This window comes from Marmota marmota, unplaced genomic scaffold, assembly GCF_001458135.2.
Source record: "Marmota marmota marmota unplaced genomic scaffold, marMar, whole genome shotgun sequence".
Taxonomy (NCBI): Eukaryota; Metazoa; Chordata; class Mammalia; order Rodentia; family Sciuridae; genus Marmota; species Marmota marmota.
The window spans coordinates 20192900-20209777 of record NW_025999977.1 but is presented as its reverse complement, the minus strand read 5'-3'; the positions used below and the strand labels follow the sequence as shown (position 1 = coordinate 20209777).

General features: G+C 34.7%; 1 protein-coding gene across 44 annotated transcripts in view; it reads right to left on the bottom strand.

Annotated features, from left to right (window-relative positions):
- Nrxn1 (neurexin 1) overlaps positions 1-16878 on the bottom strand; it is a 1091229-nt gene that overhangs the window by 584129 nt on the left and 490222 nt on the right. For all 44 annotated transcript variants that reach the window (XM_048804359.1, XM_048804357.1, XM_048804361.1 and 41 more), the window contains one exon: positions 6171-6554. In XM_048804359.1, the coding sequence (XP_048660316.1) occupies positions 6171-6554 (384 nt within the window). The remainder of the gene's footprint in view (positions 1-6170; positions 6555-16878) is intronic.

Sequence of the window (16878 nt, the reverse complement as noted above, 5' to 3'; positions counted from 1 at the left end):
TCATTTTCAGGTTCATTTACAGATAAGGAGTAACTTAAAACACTCAATGTCCTGAAAATATTAAGCTATCCCTAAAATGTCAGTAAACTATATACCATGGCTATATTGAATAAGGATGGGTGTGGGGCTGAGAATATTGTGCGCGTGTGTGTAATTAAACTAAGGTAGACTCTGTTAACAGGGAAATTGCCTAATATTATATTAAACATGTAAAGAATCGAATATCAAAAACTGTTGATAAGAAACCACTTTAAGAAAGCATCAGCATCCCTCTGTGTTCAACACCATATGGTAGAGGAACGCTGAAAAATAAGAGTGTGTCACTGTGCTTTCTTATTGGTTCTGGTAACTCAGAATGCCAGTTAATAAAAGAAAAACTACCTGGAATTAAAATACATTACGAAATTCTCATTATCTTGGCTACTTACACGGCACAGCAATTAACTTTACTGTTACAACTGTGCTCATTATTAAGACTATATTTTGGAGTTGTAGTTTGGCAAGTTTTATCTTTCAGAAAGTCAGAAAAGTCAAGCACTGTTTCTAAGAGACTTTAAATATCATTTGTTGTCATTGTAGGGCAGAATGTGCATTCAGAATGTCTAAATGCTACATAGTATACCAGATCTCCCTCCATCACCTTCTTCTCTTTTCCATCTACCTCTTGAATTAAAGTTTACTCATCAACTCACATAGTCACGCCCCCTAGCATTTACTAACAGTCCTGACTTCCTTCCTGGGCTCTACTGAAGCAGGCCAGAGACCCCCACCCAGAAGACCCTTGCCATAATTAAGCTTCTACTCTTGTCAGATCAGCGGAATGTCTGCAGAGGTTATTGTAGTTAAAGTTTCCTCTTTCTTGTAAATGCCAGGCTTGCATACAAAATATGGTTTGCACACAAAAGATGTGTTAGTCTGCAAGCTTGTTGTGCACAAAGATACCATTTCTGTTTTCTTGGAAAAAAACTGTGAAACCTGTGTCTGATCTAGAGGATGGAACAGAAAGTACTTGGCATGTAAAACCTACAAGTCCCTCCTCCCACTGGATATAAAGTTCAAAGAATTTCCAAAATCTTTGTTCAGAGGAAGCATTCTTAGGTGAGAGCCACCTCTGAACCCTGCAGTCAATAATCTTGCTTTCTGAAAATTTCTCAAGTGTCCACCCTCTTCTGTCCTACTTCACTCCTGTCCATTGTCTGTGTGACATCTCTAGTTGGAATACAATAGGCATCTTACTCCACTATTAAGTCTCCTACCCTAAAATGAACTAACTCAAAACATGCTCCTTCTCCAATCTTCTCCATCTCAGTAAAGAGTCTATCAGCATTGCTCACATCCAAACCTTTCTGATTTCTCCCTTACTTTCTCTGCCATTATGGAGCGATTGACAAGTCTGCATGTCTCATGTGCTCTAGTTCCAACCTGTCTCTTGAGTTGATTGCTTCTCGTCATTGCTGCTAAAGACCCCAGACCACCTTCTCTCACCTGTACCAAGATCACACCTCCCTCTGTGGTATTCCTACTTCTACTCTTTTTCCCTACACACAGCAGCCAAATTAAACTCTAGAAGAAGTAAATCCAATTATTAGATATCTTGCTTAAAGCACATCCCTCTTCAATGGTTTTCTACCTCAAGTTCAATATCATCTGTACTTTTTTTTTTAACTATTAACCTCAGTATCACCCTAGTCCTAGCCCATCTTGGGCCTCAGGTTTTAGCGTCACCTGCCCCCCTCATTGAACAAGCTCCAGCCAAACTGATATGGCACTTTCATTTGGTGTCTGTCCCACAAATCCCTCCATCTTGAATGGTTTCACCCTTGCTCTTTAATGGCTGGTTCTTTCAGTATTTGGGTCTCTGGTCAGATGTAACCCCTGAGAGAACTGCTTCCTACGCCAGTTATTCTCTATATAATTGTGTATAATATTATCACCTCTCATTTGTTTGTATGGTGCTAGCTATATTCATGCTTCAGAATGCAGGTGTCCTGAGAACGAAGACCAATCCCTCATATCCACTGCTTTATCAGCAGCAAGTGCTCCCCTGAGCACTCACCCAGGCACACAACTGAGACTCCATACATATTACTGGCATTAACTGTTTCACTTGATACTGAAGGTATATGAAAGAATTTCTCTGAATTTACATATAAATGCTCAAGGAAAGAAATTACGTATTTATTCTGTCTGTTTTAAATGGAATTTAATTATGGTAATGCGTGTAACCAAATATTCCTTTAAGTCTATTTTGAAGGCCACAACTAAGCTGTAAAAGACAGACTTGGAAAGGTGTCTATTAATCAGAAGTGGAGCACCAAAGTTGGGCACTGAACTAATCACTGAAAAAGTAAAATATGATCTTAAATTACAGTGATTCTATATCATAGCACAATTTTTTCCAACTAGATAAGAGATTTCCTAATGGGAGGAATATTGAAAACAACAGAGGGTAATGCAAATAGCCAAGTAGTAGTTGCTCAATAAATAATAAATAATAAAATTGCAATGAGCTCCAGAAAAAAAAAGTGTTTTACATATAACCTTAAATGAACTTTGAACTTTACTTTCTCTTTTTCTAAACTTTGGCCAATTATAGTACATATTTGCCAAGCAATAAATGCCTCCGTACCAATTAAAGAACAATTACCAATTGTTAATAGGTTAATAAAACACTGTTACTTTTCTCCAAGTTATTTAGTCTATACAACTAGTCTATATTATTCAGTCATGTTTTTAAAATCATCTAAGATTCTTCTATAAAAAGGAGCTTCATTTGAAAACTGAGTAAGGGGTCCCATCCTTTTAGAAATGTTAGGTGGTCAACAATTCATCATAAATATAATATGAAATATAATCCAGAGTGGGGGAAAAATCAAGGTCACTGGACTTTAACAAGGTCCAAAAAGCTGCAGGGATGAAACGACAGACTCAAATCATGAAACCTGAGTGCCCCTGAGTGCCATTTTCAACAATTCTCAATGTGAAAATAACGTGTTGATAAATGACAACTGAAATCCTAAATAATTCTTCACAATTAGAGTAAATGTTTAATTAGAGGAGAGCTGGAAAATGCAGAAGGTTGTAGTCTAGAGTTGCCAAATAAATGTTAGACAACTTCCTGACATTGAAGGTTATGCTATTTGGCAGCATCCTTTAACATTAGAAAAAATTATTTTATCATTTTCAACATAAAAAGAGTCCTTTAAAAGGCTAATTTCAGTAACACTACTTCCCAGTGGGGGAGAAAAACAGTTTCAACTTTGCCTTCTATATCTCCTTCTCCCTTGTCATTAGGTTTGATAAATTTGCTTTTCTGCATCATTCCTTGTTGCAGTCTAAAGTGTACACCTGTGCTCAGTTTTGCCGAAAGGCAGTCACATATTGTGATCAACGATGAAAATCAGACAGGGAGCCAAATTATATCGCTCTGACATCTGTCCCTCCATCTGCTGAGTTTTAACAAACAAGTATAAAGTAAGTCTCTGATTATACCAATGCTCTCATTTTACCTATCACTGGTCAAGTTTCTATACATTCCTAGTTTTATTAGAAACAAAGCAGGAGAGAATATGCTAAATGTAATTCACATTCATTCAGCATGATTTCTGTATTTTTCTTCCTTAAAGGATTGATACATATAGAACAAAATGTTATTTTCTTAGGTTAGCAAATATTTGTTCTTTCTTAAAAAACCCTTTGCTTCCTTAATGCAGAATGAAATTTCCTGTAATATAATTGCAACATCATTCTCCATGCTGCAGTGTCCAAGGACTTGAGCATACTTTTTAATTACTTTAAATAATTATGTCCATAAATTATCAACTATTTCTCAATAATAAAACAGAAACTTTCTTAGTGCCATTAATTTTTATTTTCTATTTTAAAGAGTTGTCAATCGACTCTTAGAGATCATTGGCCTTAAGAATTGAGTGTATCTGGAGAAAAAAAACAGTCAAAGTCCTTCTTCTGAATTGGATACTCGGAGGCTTGGGCATAATCTTGTGTGTGATGAACTAGGGCATAGCTGGGAACTGGACAGAAGCCAAATTCTGTGGCATCAAGCCTGACAACAATCCCACATTTCCCTTGTTCTCAGGAGGCGCCAGAATGTGAATAAGAAAATTAACTCTGAAAAGCAAAGAGTTCTCACAAATGTTGCTGTCGTCCAGAAACAAGAACTGCACAAAAATGACCATTTTATCTTCAACAACCAACCAACCAGGAGACAAAGAAATCTACAGAAATTTCCAGCCACCCATGAGATAAAAATGTATGCTAAATCCCAGTGATGAAGTTTGCTATTAAATTCTCATTTGCAAATCTGCCTATGCTTACCACCCTTCCTTCTAATTATTGCAAAATATAAATATTCCCTTTCCTTCATTCTGGCTCAGAGAGCTCTACAATTTCTATTTTTATTTTTGCCATATGCAGTAGCAGAATATTTCCACAGGGTGGTACACCATGCATATTGAACTAAAGGCTTTTGCAATTCATATGACAGTTACACATTTTTCTAGCTTCACTTAACCAGGAGGCATCAGAATAATTGGCAGCTTTCTGAATGATTAAAATTAAAACAAAATTTTCAATCATGAAGGTCTGCTTATCTCATATTATGACTGACTGTATTATACCTTGTTAGCTTCGTCAATTTTTCCTCTCTCTAGGCAATTTCCCCAAGCCAGATGAAACAAACACATTTAAAATTAGGGAAGAAAATTCAAAGAGGAAATTTATAGAGAATATAGCCATATAAACCAAAATACACAGATACAGCTAAGTTCCAATGACAATCTATGGGGATTATAATCAGGTACCATCATGAGGAGAATTAATATTTCTATGTGATAAATACTTATCCATCTGTTGTTCTCTCCAATTATATGACACCGAATAGTGATAAGATTTTGGCAGATAATTTGATCTGTCACATATTATTAATTTTTTATTATTTATATTTATTAATATTTTTAATATAACTGATAAGCTGATATAATTCCTTTATATGATAAAGAATCAAAGTCGCATTTCAATTTTGGATTTTATACAATAACTACCTTTGCTCTAAGAAATTTCAGGTTAATGAATTGAACTGTTTCAGGAATAAAGGAAAACAATAACTAAATGCTCATGGCTTTAAAAAAAGATGCTAGGTACTTTTAGGTTAAATGTCTAATAGATCAATGCTATTTGCATCATAAGAGAACAATGGAACAACTCATCAATATTTTCTCATATTGATTTTTCAGTTCCATTGTAGAAAATAAGTGACAACGGGCGTAGTGACTGAAGCATTTATCTAAAACACTGGGTCGATAAAATGACATGCTCAGAACTGTTTGTTCTACTATTTCTGCTGATAGCCTAGTCTGCAGATGAGTTGGTGACAGTTTTCACTCTTCAGTTTTTACTTTAACTCTTGTTCCTTTCTTTTTAAGGGGAAAGAAAAAGAAAAAAAATGTAGCTTTCTCTCCTAAAATAGGAGGAGAGGGGGGCACCTGATCAGAGATCCATCCATCCATAAGACACAGCTAAGCCTTAAAATCAAATAAATGAATGAATCTTCTGCAATTGGTTAGGTCCCAACCAAAGGTAAGTACTTATGAAATTAGGGTATACTTCTGAAAGTATAATATTTAAGTGTTGGTGTAACTTAAATAACTTAAAGTCGGCTTACTTTTCAGAGGATATTTTTCCTTGGGTAAACAGATGAACTGAGCAGGCTGTTTAACCCCATAGTGTCTGGGTAGTTGCAACTAAAAGCTTGGCTTGCTACAAATGCTATTTCTTGGCACAGATATTAGCTCTGGAGGCTGTAGATACTTCTAATTTATGCCACCCTACACACCTTTTTTTTTTTTTTAAACTGTCTAATATCCTGAAGTTAAAAACTAGACAAAAGAGAAAGCAGTTATACATCTTAGGCTCAGGTGCTAGAGGTTACTGAAAACCCATATTTTTATCCTGGCAATATACTGAAAGAGTTGACAGAATCAGGCCCTTGAAGATCATTAAAGGTACATAAGTAATCTTTATCAGGTACAGGAGTTCATAGTTTCGTCCAGCAGCATATCATATATTGTCTCAATGGTCAGTTCAGATTTGGAGTAAACATTTAATTTACTTTTTATCTTAGGGAGTTAGCTGCTAGGTGTTTGAAATCCTACCTCTCTCACAGGACCTGCCAAGATAGCCTGTTCCGGAACAATCACAGACATATCTGTTCCACCCATCCCTGCACATGCCATTATTTTTGCAAGGATTGCTAAGGCACGGTTTTGCTGTTTCCCTGGAGCAGGAGGGCTTCACTCCAGCAGTGCTTTGAACTTCAGCCATTTGCCGGATATCTTTGCTTTGGCCATCAATGAACAAATCCCTGATGCAGCCCACGTAGCCGTAGTTGAGCAGAGCAGTCCACACCTCGGTGGGGAACACAAGGCCAGCCTTATTTTCTGGTAAGCCCCCCAGGTACAACTCATCATCCAAGTCCAAGATCTCACTCTCTCCAGGAGCAGTGTAGGGCGTGCGCAGTGTGTTGACAGAAATGGTACCTGTTGCCAAGACAAGAGAATACAGAGGTTTCAACAGAGCACAAAGTGTTTTAATTATTCCCTTTCTCTCTTTCATCTGCTTAAGGGTGAACTCCTGGAGGGCAGACATTTCTTAGTATTCTTTCTATCCCCACTGGCAAAGGACCCCAGTCTGGTACTTCCAAATGACATTAAGAAACCTATGGGATTAACTAACTTTTCTAAATAAAATAGACTAACTGCAATGGTCGCAGTTGATTTTTGAGAATGAAAATCAAATTTTGCAGGCAACCAATTATGTTTCTCAGCCTCCAACAGCTTGGTCATTAAATAAAAACATATATAAAAAAATCTAGAAATTGGCATTCAGTCTCACTCTTTAGAATAAAGTCTGACTCCCCTCCATTAGTTCTTGTTTTCAAAGTTAGTATGTGTCAGCAAACCAAGGAAAGACCCATTGTCCCTATCTTTAACTGTTTTGATTGGATGCAATGGTTTGACAGATTACCCATGTCTAAAGCTCACTTCCTCATTCTTATCTGTCTGCATCTATTGGCTGACCTCTATGATTTGGGTTTCTTCATCCATCACATGGGCATAATAACACAACCCACCTCAGAAGACTATTCTCTGTGTTAAATATACCAGTGTCTGGATTATAATAAGCATCACACAAGTGCTCAGTATAACATTTCAGTGAAAGAATCAAGTAAAATAAGTTGTCACTTATCTAAGTCAATAAGGTTTTTGTTTTTTCACTTCAAATATTAGGGAGAAAAAAACCCTATTGGTTTGTAAGTATACAGGAATCCATGACATAAATGCAATGAACATGTATTCCCCTATATTGGAATACTTGGGGGTCAGGGAAATATGTGAAATCCATGGGGTGGGGAAATGGAAGATTGAAAGCACTTTCTGATGAAAATGTAAATGTCTACTGTCAGATGGCCAAATATTCTGCAATATCCTATCTCCAGAAAAATTTTTACAAAGATATAAATATGATTTCTACACAGGGAACCACATGGACCCATAACTACATTACACCAGATTTATGTTTTAAGTCTAAATCCTAATGTAGAAGAGGCAGAGTCTGACAAGAGAGAAGAAATTAGCAAAGGTTTGATGCATGCAGGGGTGCTGGGAGAGAGCCTTGGGGATTTAAGGACCAGACCCAAGAGTTACCAGGAGACACAGAGTAGCACATAAATGAGAGGAGAAGGAGTGGGTGTGGGTAGGAAAACACGTTTTAGCTTTTTCACAAAATTCCTAAAGCCCACCATGTGTCTAACTAAGTTCATGGGGCTTCTGGCCCCTACCTTGTGGCCAGGAATTCCCTCCTTGAGCTGGACTGCATAATGGGATGTGACTTTGTGAAGGAGAAGGACACAGAAGCCAGTAACAGAGATGGCCCAGGGGTCCAAGTCATTAAGGGGACAATTGTCTCTCTAGATTTTCACAGAAAGAAATGGAAAAAGCTCCCAGGGGAGAAACACTCAAAGGCATTGCTATTTTGGCCTTCCAACGAGGGGAACATAACAGGGATTTCTGAGGGAGGCAGCAAGACAGGAAAAGGACAAAGTATTCATTTGTACTGTTCAGATTTGTGCCAATGTCTAGAAGAAAAGTTTCATTCAGAAACATGGAAGGCTCCATAAAATCCTACTTAGAAAAATATAAGGAATATCATTTGAGAAATGAAACATATAAGATTAAGAGAGAATGGTGACTCTTTTATCTCTTAAATAGATGGATCATGAAGTGCATTTCTAAAGACTAGTTTTATGTCCAATATTATCCAAAATACCTGAGAAGAGGATCCACAGATAGTTTCCTACCCTCTGTAGCAACTAATGTAAATTAGAATGGGATGAGAAAGAGTTAGTCTTAAGGACAAAAGGAAGGATGGATTTTTAAACAGCACATATTTATATTGGAAGCAAAGGACGACAGACAGTGAACAGTGACTTATGTTTTTAAGACAAAAGAGGGAGGGATGTTACTCTTTTACAATTCGTTCAAGAAGGCTTCCTAGAATCAGTAGAATCCTTGAGGATCTGATATAAAAATAAATACTGCTGAGAATTGTTATGAGACAGAGCTTAGCAAGCAACTATGACAAATTATTACAAGAGTGGGGATAGAGTTGAAAAAAATATATATTGCTCCTGATTCCCACTTTATTTTATTTATGGAACAAGCTTGATTCCCACTTTATTTATGGAACAAGCTTGATTCAACTCTGGAAAGAAAAAAAAAACTTGGCAAAAAAGTATTGTCCTTATTCAGGATGCTATAATTCTGACAAAAAGGCTGCTTGGAGGATTTTCAAGACAAGAGAATTGGGCGGCCATTCTCGCCATTCCCTTTGGTGTCCATAGCTCACTGCACCGTGTCCACACTCTCAGGGGCAAACTTCTGTCAGGTATTTCAAACAGTCATCCATGAGCTGTTAAACAGTGAGCACAAGAGACTGCATCTCTTAGGTTTTGTTTATGGTGTGTTAGTGCCTGCTTTAAGCTAAGTATTATAAGAAAGTCCAGATTTTTTTATGAATGTGCTTATTGACAAGGATACAGTAAAATATTCCCTATAACTTTACCATTAGATCAGTTTTTGTGCCAAAATTCAAAAAGATCATAGTTTTCACATAGCTAAGTACCCACCCCCAACACACACAGTGAAACAAGTTTAACAGGAAAAAAAAAATACTTAGCTCTACTGCCTCTAAGACATTCTGTTATTTACTTTCTCATTATATTCTTTTATTAAAACAAATGCAACAAATTGATTTCAGAAGCAATGAAGAAATTGCAACCTATAGTTGAGAAAACACTGACAGTGTATTGTAGGTATGTTTCTCCACAGTTCCCTATTAGTGTCCTTTTGAGAGATAATTGTAGAATTGTCATGGAAAGAAAAGGCAATGACATATGAGAGAAAAGGGAATATAATCCAACTTTGTACTCATATATAAAGCAAGAACAGTTATGATTCCTGGATTCAAAGTTAAGGAGATACATTAGGCAAATGTGTTTATCAAATATCATTCATTGGATTATTCTACAAATAAACTTAATGAAGGAAAATGACTAAAAAACCAAACACTGTTTTCTCTAATTCTGAAGCATTTGGATTTTAGAGACTCTTTTAAAAAGAGATGGAAAATAATCAAGAGTAGAAGTTAATTTAAGTTGGAATAGAAACAATTATTTTTATATTTTGAAGATTTATATAATAAAGACCCTTTGAAATGATAATTAAATTCCATTGTTGAGTCAAACTCAAACAGATATTTCTATTTTAACCTACATGTGTGTAAATGTCCTGAACTATACCTATTTCTGATAAGGGATTTGAATCACACATCTCCTTAATGATATTACTATGGACATGATTCGAAGGACATATTCACCTGAGCAAAAGAGTCATAACAGAATCTGAATTAGTTTAAACCAATTTAATAGATACATATGAGCACAGTGAAATTTAAATCTTAAGTTTCCCAAGTGTTTATTTAATTATAATTGAGGTATACAGGCAGTGGTTACAAAGAACACCTCACATGAATATTTAAATCTTGTTCATTGATAATTAAATGCAATTGAGTAGTTAACAAAGATGTACATATCAACAGAAAATGGGAATTTCACAATGGCATAAATGAAGTAAACACATTTTTAAGGAAAAATGAAAACCTGGAAATATTATTGGCTTATCCCTCTAAGTTGAATTAATTGAATTTTTAATTTTGAATTCTAGCCAGGCAAACCTCCTATCTTGATAGGTTTTCTTTGAAGTAGTTTGATTAATTTATATGCTACACCTTCCACCATAAATAATTTGTAAGTTTCCAGGGGATTAAATCAAAACTTTATAAAAACATTGTTATATTTAGGCTGTTAAAAATTGTTGACACTACTCATATTTAGGGATTTATTTAGATTAGTTCCTCATGCCTAAATATTTAAGAATCCAAAGCACCCTGCTATGTTATGCTACTTTTTAAAGGAATACAATTAGAGGTAAAGATGGTCATACATACATATTTCTTTTATAATTTTAATGTAGAAACCATATTACATTTTACTAACATTTAATCCATTTTTATGGCTATTGATATAAGCAAAAGAATAAAAAGTTTATAAGTGAAAAGTTAATATATATTTAAGAATAATCAAAAGCATAAATGAGAAATTCTGTTGTTTAAATTTGTATATAAATGGAGAAAAGACTATTGAAAATGCTCTTAGTTTTAAAAGTAGAAATCAACTTTACAATTTGGAAAGGTATTCACAACCTTGGGGTTTCCTTTTCTTACCTCCATTCAATTTTACATGGCTATTCTACTCTAAAACTAGTTTCCATGTTGACAAGAAACACGGTATGAAGATAAGATTTAAAATAAGCTAATTTAATTTCTAGTTTTAAATTACTATAAGAGCCTAAATTACTAGGAAATGAAGGGTAGAAAACAATTTTCTGCAATGGAATATGATTTTGCCTGGTGAGAGGAAACTGATTTTTATGTTCCAGCTCTTTGACTAACTAGTTGTCAAGTTTAGCCAAAAAACATATTCATTAGGCCTTCTTGTGGCTTTTGTGCAAAATAAGAGAATTGACAAGATGAAACTGAAGTTCCCCTTTGAATAAAAATCTTGCAATTGCTGCTTCAAATCATTTTTAAGTTAAATGTCAATTTTATTCACCCATAATTCCACTCTACCTTCCACTATGCAAAAGAATCACATTCCACAAAGTTACACAGAATTCTTATTCTATTAAAAAATTTGAACTCAGTAAAAACTCAATGTGGTAAAAGCAAAATAATACATTAATAATACGATATGATGCAAAATGTAAAATAAATAGTCTCATAAAATTGTTTGAAAAATGAACAAACAATAACAATACCAATAGGGATTATCATTACCAATAAGGATTATCATTAACAATTGGGATCTTAGGTTATGAGGATTATGAGCTGTTAGTGGGCTTTTCTGTTTGTCCTTTGAAATTTTTCATCTTTAAAAAACAAAATGCCATGTATTAGGTTTATGAAAATAACTGAAATAAACTTCATTTGAAAACAAAAAGAACACTATCATCTTTTCTGTTTTCTGCTTACTTGGATTTACCAATGAGCTGAAAACTTAAGGAATAAATCTATATGTGAAAAAATAAATCTTAGAAGAAACTTTAAAAGTTTGATATCTAATATTGGTCAAGAGTAAAGGGTGAAGGGCACTTCATATACTGCAGATAAGAATGTAAACTGAAATACTAGTTAGCAAAATTAACCTGTTACTATATTTTAAAATTAAAAATACAATTGAATCAGCCATTTGGGCTCTTAGAATTTATCCTATAGATTTTTTTGACCAATATACAGAAAGACATTATGTATAAAGACATTAATAAATTAATTTAAAAGACTGACTTTTTAAAAAGGAAGAAAATTAAATGGTCATCAACAGAAGAATGATTAAGTAAATATTACCATTTTCAAACTAAGTAAGGGATGGGGATATATCTCAGTTGGTAGAGTGCTTGCCTTGCATGCACAAGGCCCTGGCTCAATCCCCAGCACCACCAAAAAAAAAAAAAAAAAAGGCTGGGGATGTGGCTCAAGTGGTAGTGTGCTTGCCTAGCATGCATGAGGCACTGGGTTCTATTCTGAACACCACATTAAAAAAAACAAAAAGAGGGCTGGGGATGTGGCTCAAGCGGTAGCATGCTCGCCTGGCATGTGTGCGGCCCGGGTTCAATCCTCAGCACCACATACAAACAAAGATGTTGTATCTGCTGAAAATCTCTCTCTCTCTCTCTCTCTCTCTCTCTCTCTCTCTCTCTCTCTCTTACAAAAAAAAGATAAAGATATTGTGTCCACCTAAAACTAAAAAATAAATACTTTAAAAAAAAAGACTTCAAACTAAGTAATACATGATACAACTAGAACAAATAGCATAGAAAAAAATCTCTCAAGCTTTCTACCCAATAATTGGGAGAGTACGATCTTGTTTATATAGAAAAGCAAATATACAATTTTATACACACACACACACACACACACATATTGATATACTGATTTCTAGAAAAACAGCTGGGAATTTTCCAACACCAAATAAAGTGTGTGATAAAGGGAAACTTATGATTCACTTATGTACTTGTGGAAATGCCTGAACTTTTCACCAATAGCATAAATGAATTCATTTATTAAACACATACCATGTACTGTGTACATGCAGATACACAAACATGTATCAAACATGTCTTAAACCATGTTTCATGTACATGTGCATACACAAACACACATACACCTTTACACCAGCCTGTGTTCACATATGCATTTTAAGAATGATCATTCAGAATGATGGAAGTTGTAAATATCTATCAAGTAGAATTTTACAATTGGAAGATTGGTTTTCAGAAGTTTCACTGACTTCCCCTCAACATTCTACAGTGTGAATCACTGGGGCTAGGTATGGTCAAATAATGCCATATTCTAGGACCTGCCACTTAGCCAGGCAAGCTTAAAAAGGAGATTCAATATATTTATAGAGCAAGGTTTCATCTCCCAGGGTTTTATTGATATTTACCAAGTCCACAAGACCAGTGTATAAATTATAGATGCCAAGTTATTAATTCTCTATGAGAAGAAACCTAACACAGGATGTGGACTACTTCCCATGTAGCCCTATCAATGTGGTATAAAATTTATAAAAATCTATTCATTTATGAGGAAAATTGTCATTTTTAGAGGAACCAGATTACCCTTGAATATGTAACTGATCTATTTTCTCCATTCCCTGCAATTAGACTTCTAATGGGTGTTAAATCTTAAAAGAGTGTTTGGGGAACATGGATTCTGAATAAGGAGAGTACACGAGATATGGAAATGTATAGTAACATTGGCCGGGAATGACTGGAAATCCTCACCTTAGTTAAGATGCCCTACCTCCAACCCTATAGTAGAGAAACAGGCAAGTCCCCAGGGCAGTGCTCAGATGGGTACTGACAAGGTTTGTCCATGTGACTTTCTTTTCTTTAGGAATTTTAATATATTTGAGTCCTACAAGCCTGGGGGCCTAGCTAAGATGCCTCTGCATAGCTCTGCTTTGCATCTTAGTTTTCAATTTCATAATCCTAAAAAATAAAATTTGTTACCTTGCTGTACACAGTAGAACATGACAAGAATAGTGAGTTTTCTCTTTGACTTCAATGTGTAATGATAGTTTGCGGAAAAAAAAGATGACTGGCAGTTTGCGATAAAAGTATTATCAAGTAAAAAGAACATGTATCATCATATTAAACAACCTGAAAAATTACCTTTATACTTTAATTGGAGCTACATAAAATATATGTCCGTATCAACAAAGACTGAAAAAAATGAATACAAATTATTTTGCATGCAGAAGACAATAAATGAATCTTTCTTTAAACATGTTCAGAATAAACAAAATATAAGCATTAATTTAATAAAATACAAAAATTTCATGCAAAACTGACTTCATCTGATCATCTGGTCAAATAATTAACAAATTATTGAAAAGGTATTTCAGCCTTCCCATTGATGAGTAGTGGTTTATGGGTATGGAAACAAAATAAAGTTATTTATGAAATGTACTTAAAATTATCTCAATATATGCAACAGGTTAATAGGTAGAAACATGGGAGGAACATTTATAATCAGAGGGTAAGTCCAAATCAAGACCTAAATAGAGAAATTGTCTAATGGTTGTTCAAGTAGAAATAGCTAAGTATGGTGAATCACTAATGGTACACACAGAAATCAGTGGTGGTAATAGATAGCTAGAGAGTACTGTTCACTTCAAACAGTGATTACTATAAACCTCTAATTATGTGCTCTTGAGAGAGCCTTGTGCCTTTCCCACTATAATTTCTAGTTCTTAAACTGGAACTCTATGACTTCAATTCAAATCTCAATGGCTTCTTAGCTGTTAAATGCAGGCTTACCCATGAATAACCGCTGATACAATCCGCTATACCCTGCTGTACACAAGCGGAACTTGACAAGAATAATGAGTTTTCTCTTTGATTTCAATGTGTAATGATAGTTTGAAAAAAAAAATGACTGGCAGTTTGCTATAAAAATACTTGAGAGGATATCCTTGACTGAGCCAAAGAGCTTAACACAAATTTAAACAGTATTTCCACCCAAGAAAACAGTCATTAACCTCATCCTAATTGTAGCACAATTCACACTTTAGCTAAATACCTGGGCAACTGTTTTGTGTTGAGGTTGGAACCAAAGGAGAGAGAAAAAAGGAAGTCTGGAAGAGGAGGGGCTAGTAAAATACACATGCTTAAATCCTGCAAAGTTTGCAAAAACAATAGGCCTCTTCAATCATATTTATTAACTGAACAATTTAGGGTTTTGCTGTTAGTAGCTAAGCTATCTGCAGAAGATACCTAATTTTCACAGCACTTAAGTTATCTACTCTGATCTTAGAACTAATTCATGCCTGCATTTTGTATGATTCTTCCTTTTCCCACTTAATGCAAGATCTGAAATTTCAAATTTTGAATTGCTCTGTCCACTTGGCCTCCAATGACACTGGTCCTAGAATGAGAAGGCAATGAAAGAAAGCTATATTGTGCACAGAAACAGTTGTGGCCAGAGTGTTGGACAATGTGTGGGAATCAAGTGTCTCTCTCTTTCTCGTGTTTCAGAATAGAAGAAGGGACATGGTTTGGAAATAACCCAATACAACCAATTTTATCCCACATGAGGAAGTTCCAGAAAAGTGTACAGATGAAGATAAGATTTATTATCGAATAAGGAGCTCATAAACCCTTTTTAGTGGACAAAGGGTCAAAGAACAGACCATCAGAAAGATGACTGGCCAGGAAGATTGTCTTCCTTGTCACTAGCATGCTTCTGTGGCTGCATAGCCCACTCCTCTGAAGGAAACTACCTACATGTTTGTCAAATGACATACAGATCTCATAAACAAGCAGAAAAGGAAGTCCTATCCCTATAAAAGCTTGCCATTTTATAAATTTCTCTAATGATTATTTAATTTTCTCAGGGTATTATTTCACCTGTCTGGGTGAGGAGGATGGCAATGTATCTGCAAAAGGACATCATTTATTAGCCTTTATTATATAAACTGCTTTTAAGAAGCAACGCAATTTGAACACATTTTATAAAGTTGCATTTACATGTAAAAGAGTCCTATTATCCTTCAAATTTAAAAATGCTGCTATTTTTATTAGTTGTTTGGTACTGTTATCCATTTGTATTCATTCCTTTTTTTAAAAAATAAAAACAGAGATACTACTATGTCCAAGAAAGTACCAGAAACTGTGGATATATAAAAAAATAAGATAGTCTTTCTCAAAGATGGGTTTCCCTTATAAACTATTTGAAGTATATTAAAATTTCAGTTATGCCCACCAAATCTTAATTAAACTATAACTCTGAACAAGATAACCAATAATTATAGTATATCAGATTAATGATCATTGCTTCATTATAGTCCTACTTAATGAGTATGGTCAACTGAAATGGTCAAAACCAGAAAAAGTAATTCAGGCTCATGCTTCCTCTACTTTAATAGCAGAGGTAATGTGAGTTTTTTTAAAAAAGTGTTTTTAAATATTCAGCTAAGGAGTATTCCAGGGAAATCAGCAGCTATATCCTTAAGGCATCATGTCCTCCTGCCATAGCAGTGCTTTTTATCTGTTCTATGAAAAATAATTTCCATGTACCTTCTCAATATAAGTGGTATGGAAAGGGGTAAAATGAACTATTTCCTGTAATGTTTCTTAATTTTAACAGAACTATGAATCTGAGCGTGACATCAGCTAAAATCAGAAATATTCTTTAAGTCAAATAAAAACTGGCAGAGTCATTCATTGGTTTTAAAAGGCTGTTCTATACTAAACCAATGCAGTGTGCAAATATAGAACGTAATTAAAATACTATATATAAAATATTAACAGCAGCAGCTATTAAAATTACATTAAACTCCTTTGAGCTAGGCCAACATAATATGAGTGTGCTTTTTCTTTCTTTCTTTCTCTCTCTCCTCTTTTCAATTTAGTAAAGGGCAGAATTTGGCTTAGTGAATGAATTTTGGTTTTTATATTGTTCGTTCCAATTCACTAATCTGAAATTTTAATCACATAAAAGTACTTTACCATGAAAACACCACCAAGCATAGTCACTTAACCTTTCCATGGGATGACAACAAAAATCATGGTTTTATTTTTTTAGATTGTGAATAAAACTTTCTTAGAGCAGATTCCTGTTCTTCTCATACAGAAATGAACTTTGTAAATTAAAGTAGATATTATCTGCTTTTGACCTTTTCCA